Consider the following 15,096-nt stretch of genomic DNA (forward strand, 5'->3'; position numbering starts at 1 on the left):
TTTGAAATTATACATTTGCCCAAAACTTACTAAGGAATATTTGTATTCCTTTTGAAATGATTTGAAGAATCTCGCATTTTTTTTAATGTTACATTGGAGTGTTACGTTTAGAAAAAATACACTAAGAATTTTTATTTTATTTTTTTTTTGGTTACACTGGAATGTCACGTTTGGAAAAAGTATACTAAAGAGATTTTTTGTATGTTATATTAAAGTGTTAGGCTAAGGAATTTTTTTGAAATGTTATGTTGAAGTGTTACATTTGAAAAAAATACGTTAAAGAGTTTTTTTGTGTGTTACACTGATGAGTTTTTGTGTGTTACATTAGAGTGTTACACTAAAGAATTTTTTTAAAGTATTATATTAGAGTGTTACATTTGAAAAAAGTACACTAAGAAACTTTTTTGTGTGTTACATTAAAGTGTTACACTAAGGAGTTTTTATGTGTGTTACATTAGAGCGTTACACTAAAGATTTTTTTTAGAGTATCATATTAAAGTGTTATGTTTAGAAAAAGGGTAATGCTAGGGATACCAAATTTTCTACCAAACAAATGACCAAATGTCTCACATGGGTGTGGGGTCCGCAATTTTGTGGGCCCCACACCCATGTGAGACATTTGGTCATTTATTTGGTAGAAAATTTGGGACCTCTAGCATTTTCCTTAGAAAAAATACACCAATAAATTTTTCTCTTGTGTTACATTAAAGTGTTACAATAAGAAATTTTTTTGTGTGTTAGTTTAGAACATTATACTAAATTTTTTTTTAAAAATATCATATTGAAATTATGTTTGAGAAACAAACACTCCAACAAAAACAGCCAACATGAAATGAAACCTCAAACAAACGCAATAAATCAAAAACAGGGAACATGTAAAACTCGCCTTAAAGAATTACAAAAATGTTTTAGACCACTAATTAGTGGTAGCTCTAATGATGTCGCAGTGGGTTCCACCCGCTGCCACATGTGTTTTGTGTCTTGTTGTTTGTTTTTTTTTTTTTTTTTTTTTTTTTTTTTCAATTGTCACCTCACTAATGGTTGGGTTAGTAATGAAAAATTAATGATCTATAGCATTGCTCAAAGAATTAATCCAGCACTTCAACACAACCTTTACCCAGAAGCAACAACAACAAACAAGGAACAGTACCAATCCCTTCAACAAAAACAGAGCTCCCACATCAACCCCAACCACACCAACGAAGTAACACCAAAAATCCCACAAATCACTCCCTCAAAATCCCCTCAAAGAATAGACACTTAGGGTTGTTTGAGGTGTCCTAAATAAGTGCACTTTTTATCTTTTTGGACTAAAAAATTGAGGAAAAAAATATAGATGTTTGGGTTAACTTTTTGACTTTTTATGAAAAAATGTGTAATAAAAAATTATAAAAATTGATTTGTAAGGAAAAATTAGAATTGAGAGTTGTGCAGCCGTAATTGTTGACTTTTGGTGAATAGTGTTAACTTTTTAATTTTTTAAGTAACTTTTTGACTTTTTAAATTTTTTCATACTACCCAAATTTGGCCTTAATAACATACCTTAACCCGCACACTCCACATCGAAAAATAAATCAAATACAAGGGCACATATGCAACTCCAAAACCCCCCAATCAAATAAATACAGTATACTAAAAATAAATAAAACCAAATGGTGTAAAGAAAACTTCTAAGACCAAGCAGGACAACATTTCTTCGAATAGAATTTATAAGTAATTTTCTCCATTTTTTACTGTTGGATCACTAGATTACATGAATGGCTGTAATTGGTTCTTCATTTGTAAAAAATTATCACGAAATTTTTTTTTTTTTAAAAAAAAAGAAGGATTACTCGTTATGTGAACAACATTGCTTACGCCTAAGACCATTTCTTGTCCGATCTCCTTACCAGATGAATTCTATCAAAAAAATTTATTGAATTTTAAAATTTTCCATACATTAACCAAGGTTTTTCATTCAAATGGTCAAAACTCAAAACCCTTCAAATTCCAGTTGCCTCTTATGACGTAGCTCCATCTACAAAAACTATATTATAAATACCAACAAAGAAGCCCATAAGAAAAGCACATCAATTTTCCCGGAAAATGGAATTTCTATGATCCATCATATATAACTATAGGTGATCAAAGTATTAACATTGATGTTCTGCCAAAAGGGACCAGTACTCAATTTCTATCCCAACCATCACTAACTTACACAAGAAACTCAAATATATGGCCAACTTTCCAAAAACAAGAGTGCACCAAAACAAACAAAAAAGACCAAACACGACTCAGCAATAGAACATCACATCTTTTACATTATCTTTGATCAAGGGAAGTGGCCGAACCTCCACATTCCTCTCCCTAGTGGCCCGACCACCGCTAGTTGATTCACTTTCCGATGTTTCACCCTCAATATAGTAGCGTGCACGAAATGCTGCTAAATGAGCATAATAGGCAGGAGGGACTGCATATTTAAATCAACATTCTATTAATAACTTAAATCAACTTCCTAATAATAATCGCAAGTACATCAGCCATAAAACACACTTCACAAAAAATAATAATAATAACAACGATGATGGTGATGAAAACATTAAAATGATCAAGGACAAACCTATGGAGACTGAACGAGTACACCTTGCATACCTGGACGGAGGGCAAAAATATTTGTTAAAATGGAATAGCAAAATAATGTACTACAAAAAAGTAATACAACACGAGAGAAATAAAATAAAATCTGGAGCCAAAAAAAATACGTGTAACACAAGTTATTCGTCAGTAATTGTAAGGCATCTGCTGTAAATTTGTTCTCATCATATAGCACATGGTAGTGTGCAGGTCGACTTGTTCCCTGCTCAGATAAAGCAAACAATAATGACGGTTACTCCTTCCCCGACAGACTGACGTCAACTAAACAAAGGTAACCTGAGTTTACCTGAATACCCGCATGGCTGCAAAGATAGAAATCAAACTCCGTAGGGTGGCAAATTGTTGTATCAACAACAGTACCTGCTCACCAACCAAAGAGCAAAAGGTTCAGAATGAGCATAGAATGCTCCTGAAACAACGGACACGCATGTAGTTAAAATGAGAACCAAAATATGAACCTGGTAAAATATTGCCACTCCTGTCCGTTGAATTGCGATCATTATGTTGGGCAGGAAAGAGGCGAGTGTGGTGTCTCTTCTGCACTACCACAAAGGTAACTGGTGGTAGATAATTTTCCTCCAATGAAACACATGCCTGGAAAAAGAGATTCCCTATAAGAAACGAAAAGAAAAAACATGATTGTTCAAGATATTGCAGCCTAATAATGTATACCTTTCTTATAGCATCCATCTCATATAGCAAAACCTGATTGAACTGACCTTCGCTGACTCCGTCTCTGCAATACAACTAGCATCAATAATTTTGCATATCAAAGAGATTAGTCACTTGCATCCACTCAGATGCAAGGATTCACCTGTAGAATATGATTCTATGAGGTTTATGTCCAGTTGATCTCCTGAACGCAATTAGGAGTTCCCTGCAAAATGGCAAACAAATGATGAACAACGAAAAATCTACATTTACAGTAGCAAATGTGAGAAAATATCAAATTTTTTACCTAATCATTCCGCTATGAACTGTGCCTCTTTGAGGATCCTGAATAGTTTTATAGAGATCATTGATAATTTCATCCCTATGAGGTTGTGCAGAGACCAATCCCCTATACTTGGTTACCTCTGGCCAATCCATAGATGCCACCACCTATATATCAAGTTTTCGTTCTATTATTATAGCAAAATAGATCAAATATTAAGCAAACTAACAAATAGCAAAGAAGATGCTGACAACATACCGCTGCTATAGAAGGGCTAGCATCCTCTCCTGGTTGAGGATGCGTCACATCAGCACCAAATATTATGGTGGGCGCATCGGTTACATAGGGAATTTTCTTATGAAGAGCATTCAACAACACATTGTTCCGTCCCCCAGCCTGCAAAGAATATTATTCAAAATATGAGGGAAAAGAAAAAGCAAAAAACACACCAAATTTATGACTAAAGAAATCAACATGAACATTTTAAGTTCATATAGAACAAAATAAACCTTCACATTGATCTTTAGAGCAACATTTTCAAGATACTGCTTCTGGCACTTTGATGCTTGCTTGGGCTGACAACACTGGGAGATGATTCCCAACTCTGTTTCACACACCCGCTTAATCCTTCCTGTGAAAAGTAAAATCACATAAGCAGGTAACGACATCTCTACCAAATTCTAAAAATCTAGCATTTGTGACTTACCATAAGTCCCAGTGGCATCCGGCAAAATAATGATCAACAACTGAAGTAGTTTCCCTGAACTCGCAAGTTTTGCATTAGACTGTTTGTGAATTTCAAGGAGAGTCTTCTCAATTTGAGCTGGATGTGCTGAACGGGGTTCAAGTAAAGGCATCGAATTGAAATCCTTAGAAAGATATGCAAAAGATTAAGTGTCAATTCCTTTTAATTCAAATCGATGTTACAGCTGATCACAAAGACAATAAGTGAGAAAACCATACCATCCCTTTACTCTGGCACATGTAAACCAAATTCTCACAGAATCTAAAAACCTCATCTTGTCTTATCCGCGAGAAGCTGACACATGTCCAAAACTCCACCTTGCCACCATTAACCATTTTCTACACAACCAAAATTATGAAGGGACATCCAAGAGTACATTTAAAAAAAATAAATAAATAGCATTCTTAGTTCAAGTTCTAAACACTATAAAACTACCAGAACTCTTAGAAGATAGACAAATTCATAACTACTTGCACCAGAGAAAATATAAAATCAAACCACCGAAAGTGAAACATTCCCTTCTTTACTTTTGCCTTCTTTATTAATTTGGCAACACAAGTAAAAATGCAAAACCCAGATCATGGAAATACACTGCATCCAACCCACTTGAAGTTGTGGTATGAGATGTCATACCATAAGCAAATCAGTGTTTAACCACTAACATATTTATACCTTGTCTATCATGTTCCAAGCCCCCACCCGTGGAGTTTCTTGTGTATCCTGATATTGAAGCTACATCAACCAGCATACAAGTCAAAGTCAAAACTTATAAGAAAAGGTGCAATGATTCATCCATGCATAACAACAAATTAAAAGATTACAAAGTACCATTGGAGCTGGAAGTACACGAGCTTCAACGGATGTAAGTTCAGTCCTTACTCGAAGCCCAAATTCATTGACAAACTTATCATTGTTGTAGTTATTATGCTTAACCATCTGCAAAGGATAACCTCATCTAGAGAAGGTGACATCAACAGAAATAGGAGGAAACAATTTCCCCATGTTTTTTGAACCAACATAAACTATAAAATATATACCATGAAGTCCAAAAAACATTTAAGAATTCTGACGACAAAACTAAAGATGATGTGAGCATATATATACCTGGTTAATGCTCAGTTCTCTATCATTAGGACGTTGGCAGGTTGCCCTTAGCAAAGCACTCACCTGCCTATCATTCAACCTTTTTGAATATCTTTGCCCTGGTACAATCTTACAAAGCTGTAGAAAAGAGAAAGTCAATGCAAGTTGATGATACTACTAGAAGATGCAACAATGACTCAAATGAAACAAAACTTAGATTGTCATAAACAAGAAAACCTCCATCGGTAGGTAGATAGGCCTAGAGTCACTGCCAACTTGAAGCGCAGGCAGGGCTGTGAACTTAAGGGCGATATCATATTTCTCGCGAAAGTATTTCACAACTGACGTTTGTGTACCCGTATCACCAGAAGTAAACCTATTTAAAAAGGAAGTGCACATCAACAAAAAAATAAAATAAAAATGTAAACATCAACAACAAAAAATAGTGCAAAATTCATTTCACCTCCTTGTGGTTAGAGGCCAAAACACTTTACCCTTATGGTTCAAATATGGCCACAGCCCCCATCTGATTTTGGACCAAAGTGCAACTATTAACTTTGTCGACTACAGATGTGAAATGACTGTAATACCCTCAAGCCTTAAGCTTTTTTTGTTATGTTATTTCTCTCTCCTCTAACATACACATTCAATTAAATCACAATTAATCATAAATCCTTAATTATTTATTGTAATTCCTGAGTTTTTAATATAATTTTAATTTAATTATGTTTAGATCACAATTAATCCTAAGCCGTTAATGATTTATTGCAATTCCTAGCATCTTAATCTAATTTTAATTTAATTACATTTTAAATCAATCCTTGATTATTATTTATTTTATATTTTTATTTAATTATATTTTAGATCAATCCTTAATTATATTTTAAAATTTTTTTTATTTTAATTAACATCTTAATCTAATTTTAGGTTTAGAGAAGATGAGAGTAAAATTGCCTTTTTGATGTATTAATTTCACTTAATTTTTTTACAAAAACCAAGTCCACTCCCAAAAATGGTGTGATAGGAGGAACTTTAGCCTGGATGGAAAAACTAATGGTGGATCTTTAGTCCAAAACCACATGAGGGATTTCTAACTATATTTGAAACACAGGTAAAATGTCCTGGCCTCAAAAACCACAATGGGGTAAAATAAATTTTGCACCAAAAAAAACGTAATAAAATCAAAAAAAAAAAAAACAAACAAACATCAAATAGATGATACAAATTCCACCAGTTCAAAAAAGATAACCAATCCAAAGTGAATTGGTGGAATTACAACATCATTTCCCCTTCTGGTATACATAAATTAACAAGAAAACAAAAACTCCGACAATTCACTGAACTAGCAAAGAAGTCCTAGCCCTAGGCAAACAGACTGCCTAAAATCATAGGTATTAGATAAAAAGCATAACAAAAGAAGACATAACCAACACCCCCCCCAAAAAAAAAACCAAAAAAAAAAAAAAAAATCAGTTTAAATAGTTTGATTGCTTTTAACCCTATATAATTTAAAGAGAAACATTTAGGTAATTGAAAATCTTATGAGAATCCCAAAAACAATTCTTTATCCATTCCTTCCATCTTAAACTCTCCTCAGTTACTTGAAAAGACCACTTAAAATTAAATTTTAACAAAATTCAACTTTTATGCGGTTACTTCATCAAAAATCTTGGCATATATACATATAGCTCAGAAATTTTGGCAAGACATAGGGCATAACTGGTACAATGATCTAAGATTGCAGTTTAAAAATTGCATCATTTAACATTTTTTGTAATGCTTCTAAAATTCCTGTAAACTGTTCCAACTAAAGAAGAAACTTAATCATTAAAGGTTGTTATGATTTAGAATCCGAGATTCCCATTTATGAGTAAAGAAAGAATACTTCCCACTTCCCAACCACTTATGACTTTCAAATGTATCACAACACACAAATATCCACCAATTTTGTGTTTTCTCTCATTTATGTTATTCTTCTACCATTTTCTAACTTTATGTGCATTTAGTGAAGCTTTCCCCCTATTGCTACATGGTGAAGATAAGCCACACACCAAACTCACTAGCAGAAATAATTGCAAAGATAAGTAGCTCACGTTAATTGACTTGTTGGTTGCACCGATACACCTGATATTTTCCGTTTAACATCCTCGCTATGAATGAGTTCTACCTTAACCATTTTTAGAGCTTTCTTAACCTGGAATCACCCAAAACAAAAAGGGTACAACAAAATGGGTCAACTGTTGGGTAATGTGGGCAAGGAATATAATATGCAACAACAAAAGTAGATATTAATACATATTGACCAAAGTTACATAGGAGAAAATTATTAATGAGTTGGGCAGTGGAAAACAAACTCCATAAAAATTTCACTAGACCTTTATATTTTACCATGACGACATAACATACAAAAACCTCATTTTTGGCAAAATTTACTATGGCATTTTCCTTCACAGAAAATATAAATGAACAATTGTATGCTGCACTAGAAAGTCAGAGATAATACCTTAATGCGATCTTGATCAGAAAGAGGCCTGCTTAAATCTCTAATATTGCAATATGTTGCAACAAAGTCAGAAACTAGAACGGGTTCATAAAATGCTCTTGCTGAGATATCTGCAACACGAGAATCAGATTCTTAAGGCAAGGAAGCACATAATCTCAATGGAGCATGTCAATAGCAAAACTACTGCTCTAAATTTGGAACAGGAAACAAATTGCAAAGAAATGAAGGCCAACAATTAGAGAAATTCATACCAATATTAAGGGAGAGACCCATTTGTGTTGGGCGAAGGCTTTGATAGTAACCTTTCCAATATTCTATACCATCCCCAAGATGACCTGTATCACCTAATTGGGGAGAGAAGAATGACCTTCCCACAACAGCATAACTGCAATCAAGAGTTTATGCAGTTTAGCGGAGCCACCATACTCCTCAATCTACATAAATGTATATGTAGAGGAAAATACATAAAAAAATTACTAAATATATTTCGCATCTCCCCCGCCCAGTAACCCCCTGCTTCCTATTTTGGCATATACATGCGGCCTGCTGCTTTCGAATGAGATGTGAAGGCATAGGTAATGAAATAGGTAAGGGTAGACCTAAGCATGAAGATGTGCAGCTTGGTAGAGCATTTGCCAAATTGTTTTTAGGTCAGATGAGACTCACTTATTTGAAGGAGTTGATCTAAGAACTACATCAAGAACTTGTATAGTTTCTTGGGGGACATCAAGTTGTCTGCCGTGTAGGAACTGTTGCAGGTGATGGAGGTCAGCTTTGGCAGCAAATTTGATTGCCACCCTGAACTCACGTTCTCTCCTGTAATTAACACAAACAGCACATTAAATACTAATTGAACCACAAGGGTAATTTTCAAAAAACAAATAAATATATAATTTGCAAAATTGACTAACAGATGTAAAATACTTAATCAGATTGAAAACAGTTTGCCTGACAATATTTTTTTTTTTTTTTTTTTGGGGGGGGGGGAGGGGGGGGGGGTTTGGGGGGGAATTATGTTTGTTATCTTCAGTCACCAAAAACAATCAAGGACCCCTCTGCAATCGGACATAGAAAATGAAACAAAATCCATAATAAATTAGCAAATACACAGTAAGCCTTAACCTTTTGTCTACATTTCAAGAACAGCTGTATAATCCACTATAATTGTGCATGCATCCACCAATAGCAGTAGATGCTGAAGGAAAGAAAGGAATCACCTTGAGGTAGTCTCTCTTTCAACCAGCTTCACGACAAAGTCCTGAGAGACAAAAGGCAATGGCCCTGCTGTGTACAAACTTTTCCTGCCATCATAAGCTGGGCATCGTTTGCCCAAATGAGACTCCTGATATGATGCAATAAGCGCATTCACTATCTCCCTGCAGACTTTCTTTGATGTAACTTCAGGTGTGATCGTCACCTAAACCAATCAATTAACCACCAAAGAAACTAAGTAGAAAGAAACCAATTATAATGCAACCCAAAGCAAACAGAAAACCAAAGACTCGATACATTTGACAGGCCAGAAAATTCAAGAGATAACACATTTTCTACCTTCGGAGTGAATGAATAGAAGAGGAAAACGCCACACAAAATGATCAAATAAAAAATGCACAGTGAGCGACAAATAATAATATCCGAATCCACATGAAAAAATACAAAAACAAATAGTTAATCCGTTACAAAAACGAACACTAAAAAACAAATGTACAGGTCAAAATCTGTAACTATCAGAGCATACCAATAGAACAAAACTGAACAAACCATTAATCTCTAGGAAAACAAGAAGAGAAAAACGCATAGAAATAAAAATAAACATTTAATCACTCGATCAACATGTATCAAATCAACATACACAAAGCAGATAACAGATATATATACATATATAGTTAAAATTCAGGTGAGATTCTTACGTCATAGTGGTGGAGATCTCTATCGGCAACATCGACGAGAAAATGATTCGCACGAACAATGCATCTCCGGCCGACAGTTCCGTAACCGGGCCTCACCGGCGGCCGCAGAGATTTCGTAGATAACGGCGGCTGAGCCGGATCTTGCGCTGGCAGTGGCGGCTGGGCCGGTTTCTGTACGGACGACGAAGGCTGAGCCGCCGCCGGAGTAGGAGGAGGAGATTGCAGGATCAGCTTCCGCTCGACGTCCTGGCTGAGAGACGACGACGGCGTCGGAGGCGGCTGTGAGCTTGACGGGGTAGAAGTAGACGCATAATGTGGAGGTCTCTGCGGCGGAGGCGCCGCCTGGTAAGGGGCTGATCCGCCGGCAGTGCCGCGACCTCTTCCGCCGCCGCGTCCGGAGGAGGAAGGAGGAGGAGGCTGATCGCGGCGAGGTTGGCCTCGGCCTCGGCCTCGGCCGCCGCCGTCACCGCGTCCACGCCCACGGGTTGACATCTCCGACGACTGAACGCTAGGAAGAAAATGAGTAGACAGCTAGAAAGCGAAATGCTAGAGAAAGAAGTGTGTGTGAGCGCACGCGGGTGTGTGATGAAGAAAAAACAGAGGGGTAGATAGAGAACGTCCAATCTCTAATAAGCAGTTACTAATAGATATATATATCATTTAACATTTAAACCACGAATCATTTAAATCACGAGAAATGCTACAAGTGTACACCCCGTACGCATATATTATATGCCTCCTTATCCCCAAAAAAAAAAAAAAAAAAAATTATGCTTCCTGTTATCAAATGTGTAATTAATATTTTTAATTTAAAAATTAAAAAAATTATAATATATATTAAAAAATCAAAGATTTTTTTCTTCCTATTTTTTACATATTTTTTCATAAAAAATTAAAAAATTATTTCAAACGTATTAATTTTTTACCTTATATTTTAATCAAAAAATTTAAAAAATTACTAAAATAACATGTTCATAAGCAAGACCTAAATAATAAAAAATATTGCAATAAAATTATAAGTTTTCTCAGCATTAATCATAAATTCTTAAATATATTATTACGTTAATTTATGATGAAATTACATATTTTATGATTAATATTATAAAATTTTATAATAAATTATAAATTTGTATATTATTTTATAATAAAATTATACTTTTTTATGATAACGTGCATCTAATTTGCACTCTTAAAAGAATACACAGCATAGATTTCCCTTAAATCAAGGTGGTGTCCCTTAAATTTGGGTTGAAAAACATAATAATAAGAATAAAATAAAATCCCAAGAAATGTGCACACGATAAAATGTACAACAGTGTAGTGTAGCTTCTAAAATAAATTCAGTTTAAATATTTTATTATGAGTGCGTAATGTTGATGATATTTTTCCCTAGTTCAACATATAAAATTTTTGAAATTGAAAGGACGTTTATGTTTCCCATCCCATGCAGTAATGAATTTCATAAGGACAATAAGCAATAATGGTGTCTGAAGTGTTTTACGCTTGTTTAGTAATTAAGGCTGGTTTTAGGAAGTTGGTTTTTAGTCATTTTTTTTTATTTGTAGTAAAAGTTAAAAGTTGGTTTTTTTAAAATTTTTTTTATTTGGGAAGGCGGTTTTTAGCCAAGGATAAAATTACAATTTTACCCCTCATGAGTCAAAATATACTACATGGGTGAAGTTGTAATATTTTAAACTAAATAGGGATAGTTTGATCATTTGATTATGATTTGACATCATAAATAAATATTAATCAAAAAAGCCAAAAGTCACTTTTTATCAGCTTCCCAAATCATTTGTCTAAAAAAGCCAAAAGTTTGGATAAAAGCCAAAAAACCACTTTTTACCATCTTCTCAAAATAAGCCTAACACACACAATATATGTGTAATTTAAATAAATAAAAATAAAAATAAAAATAAATTATAAAAAATTAATATTATAATATATATATATATATATTACATAAGTGGTAAAAGTTTTTTTTTTATTTTTTTCTGTGTGGGTTCAAAGTCATGTTGTGAGTCTTGTGTATTTTTTTATTTAAATTTAAATAATTAAAATTTTGGAGAAGCAACCAAAGATTTTAGGAAAATTTAGCTAAAACTTCTCCATTGAGCCCTTATTTGATAAAAACGATAATCGAATTTATTTTGCTTCATTAACTCTCTAAGGAAAAGGCACATAACTGATCAAGTATAAAAAAAAAAAAAAAAATTTCTTTGACATTATTTCCAGAATAACATATTACTATAAACCAAAGTAACATACTACTGTATATATCACTTTTGACAGAAAGAATTTTTTTTTTTTTAAAGAATTTCATAATCAACATAGATTTTGTTTGATAGATCTTGATAAAAGGATTCTAAAAATACGAATTTTATTAAAAATCAGCATCTAGATCAAAAGTTATATTGTTTTAAAATTTAATATTTTTGCAATAGTGATATGTGTTGCATTTTTAATGAAACTTTTTGTATTTATTCTTAATACAATAAAGTTTTATTATGATGAGACCAAATCTCCCAAGATTTTAATACCAAGTCTAACTTTCACTTAATAGCATTTTCATTCTTACTAAGACTGAGCAAGAAATCTGTAAAATTCGTAATCTGATCCGGTTCAGTCTAATCCGGTAGATTTGGATTGGTTTTTTGAATCTGTGGTTCGGTTCTAGATTGAAAAATTAAAAATCCGTAGTCCATGGATTGGTTCCGGATTAAACTCCACAGTTTCGGGTTGGAACCGATCCGGACTGTATACAAATAGTCTATATTTATATTATACACCCTTCCGGCATAGTATCTTCTGTTATTCCATATAAAACTTAAACTCAAACCTACACCCATATATTATCTTCTTTTATTGATTTTGTTTGTTAGTTTTTAGTTTTAATTTGTAATGGTCTAAATATTTATAGTGAAACCAGTTTTCTTATGGTTGTTTAAATTCTAAAACAATATGTCACTATTATGGAAATACATGTTGTTATTGTGGAACTAATATGATTCTATGTTTATATTTTTATGAAATTAAAATGTTTTATATTTTTTTTGTTATTTAATTATGTAAATCCATGGTTCTAAACCGATCCAATCTGTGTTTAAATGGATTGGTTCGGGTTGGTTCCATGATTTAAATGAATTGGATTGATTCCAATTTTTCAGGAACCGTGAGTAACGAATCGGCCCTAATTTTACCCCAATCAGAACCAATTCAAACCATGCTCACCCGTAATTCTTACAAATGACCAAGTACTTACCTTCTAATTCAATTCCTCTTTAGAGAAAATTGAACCCATGACCTCGCCATTGAGATTAAGCCTTTAGAAAAGTCATGATAACCAATTAGGCCTAGTTAGTCTTAGAATCACTCATTAATCTTAACAACATTTCATCACACCAAATCACTCATCTCACTTTCTCTTCATTTCATCATGTTTCTCTCCCACCCTATACAACTATACACCACCATCTCTTCCACCCATCGTCTCATACCACCCCCACCTTCCACTTGCTACCCCAAACCCCCTCTTCAACTTACCACCAAACACCATCAAACATATTCCCTCTTCTACTTCATACATTGTCTTTTTCCTTTACTTTTATCGGCCACTATACACAAACTCCACTTACCTTCCCATCAAAATCACCATTTCATCCACCCAAGACGATCAAGCGCATCCCCTCGTTCGCTTGCCACCTTAGCCATATATCTTCTTCTCTCTACCTATTACAATACAAATAAGCTTTCTGTTGGTGACAATACCAGAAAAAATTATATTTTATTGATAAATAATGCAAAGAAAATGAGATACAAATAGATCAGGCTGAGGCACGGATATCTCGTTTTCTTTAAGGAGATCAAGCCCACTGCGGTAGGAAGAACCCAAATACCGATGCAGCAGTCACAAAACTATGACTTGTCCCCTCCAAAATACAATAACCCGACCACTTGTCATATGGTTCAGGCCAACTTTGCACAAGATAGTGAACCTAAAGCTCCACCAAGAGGCACCCTTCTTTGCTAGTAATCTCTCTTGTATAGAAAATAGTTTGTGTGTGTTGGTGTAGAAAATAGTAGATGAAAGGAACTATTTATAAGCCACTAGGACCTTACAAGTTACACCAAAAATAAAGATGATCATTAAACTAGAGAAAATTGAGTAACTCAAAAAACTAACTCACCACCAAGTTCATGAATTCTAATTACTCTCCATTCATGAACAAGATAAGAGGTTACCAAAGTAATGAAACTCCATTCATGAACAAGATTTATTAATAAATAAATAAAAGATATTAAAATGGACCAACAATCCCCCACTCATTTTAATATCAACAAGGACAAAAAAGATTATCAAACAAAGATAGACTATTATGCATTATGAAGGTATGCTCTGCATTGAACCTTCATTAGTGAAACAGCAACCTCTACTCCAGAGTCAGTAGTAGTCTCAAACTTGAACTATGACTGCTTAGGGAAAATGAAGTATTACTGCTCACACATAATAGTCTAGGTGTTAAAATGAGCTTTAATGGTCAGCACATTACGGCCTTGTGCTAATCATAGTTTTCATGAACATATTTGAGAATAAGCCTTGTTCTCATAGCAAGCGGTCCCATTTTCATGCTCACATAGGTGAAATCTGTCAAGGATGTTCCTGTAATTCACACACCCCACTCAACAAGAGCTACGGAATTTCATTAAGAGTATAAAAACTCAACCCTCCAACATTACAGGATAAATACACTTACATCATAGGGATAAATAACAAAATATTAAAGAGTGCATTTTTACAACCACCATATGATTCGTTCTTCCCATAAACCTAGTTACGGGATTTCTAGTCCCTAGGTTGGGTATCCTCATACATAGTTTATGATTTTATAGGCTTTAAACAAACCCATCCCCCTCAATGTATTCCAGACCCTATCTCTCACCAAGGCCTTAGTTAACGGATCCGCAAGATTATCACAAGATTTTAAATAATTCACAGTTATGATGCCATTACTCAAATAGGATCTCACATTATTGTGTTTCCTTCAAATAGGTCTGGATTTACCATTATAAAAATGGTTGTTCACTCTATCAATAGCAGCAATGCTATCACAACGAATTAACACAGGAGGAATTGGTTTTTCCCAAAATGAAATTTCATGTAACAAATCTCTCAACCAATTTGCTTCCTCACATGCTAAAAATAATGCTACAAGCCCAGCTTTCATTGTAGAATTAGCAATTATAGTCTGTTTTTTAAACTTCCAACATATAGCACCATCACCCAAGG

General features: G+C 34.0%; 1 protein-coding gene across 2 annotated transcripts; it reads right to left on the minus strand.

Moving 5' to 3' along the window:
* Window positions 1-2,073: 2,073 nt before the first annotated feature.
* On the minus strand, window positions 2,074-10,513 carry LOC114286342 (protein argonaute MEL1). 2 transcript variants are annotated; one of them, XM_028229496.2, is made up of 22 exons: window positions 9,810-10,513; window positions 9,117-9,316; window positions 8,566-8,715; window positions 8,151-8,284; window positions 7,900-8,009; window positions 7,490-7,590; window positions 5,634-5,772; window positions 5,418-5,534; window positions 5,142-5,249; window positions 4,986-5,045; window positions 4,532-4,651; window positions 4,275-4,437; window positions 4,078-4,199; window positions 3,827-3,964; window positions 3,593-3,735; window positions 3,449-3,511; window positions 3,307-3,370; window positions 3,093-3,228; window positions 2,921-2,994; window positions 2,742-2,836; window positions 2,600-2,631; window positions 2,074-2,449 (listed from the first exon to the last, which is right to left on the minus strand). In XM_028229496.2, exons 1-22 carry the CDS (start codon window positions 10,299-10,301, stop codon window positions 2,274-2,276), a joined length of 2,937 nt encoding a protein of 978 aa, XP_028085297.2. In that variant the 5' UTR covers window positions 10,302-10,513; the 3' UTR covers window positions 2,074-2,273. The 2 variants fall into 2 exon arrangements, with proteins under 2 accessions (XP_028085297.2, XP_028085298.2); XM_028229497.2 differs by lacking the exon at window positions 2,742-2,836 and having other exon boundaries at window positions 9,810-10,510.
* Between the last annotated feature and the right edge of the window lie 4,583 nt (window positions 10,514-15,096).

This window comes from Camellia sinensis, chromosome 12, assembly GCF_055761805.1.
Source record: "Camellia sinensis isolate YWXY chromosome 12, ASM5576180v1, whole genome shotgun sequence".
NCBI classification, from domain to species: domain Eukaryota; kingdom Viridiplantae; phylum Streptophyta; class Magnoliopsida; order Ericales; family Theaceae; genus Camellia; species Camellia sinensis.

Excerpts from the sequence above, each read along its gene's own strand:
- LOC114286342 (XM_028229496.2), bottom strand. The coding sequence starts at position 10,301 with ATGTCAACCCGTGGGCGTGGACGCGGTGACGGCGGCGGCCGAGGCCGA. Across the intron at positions 8,285-8,565 it reads AGATCAACTCCTTCAAATAA|TTATGCTGTTGTGGGAAGGT; the intron begins GTGAGTCTCATC and ends TCTTGATTGCAG. Across the intron at positions 2,995-3,092 it reads GAGTGGCAATATTTTACCAG|GTACTGTTGTTGATACAACA; the intron begins GTTCATATTTTG and ends GTTGGTGAGCAG.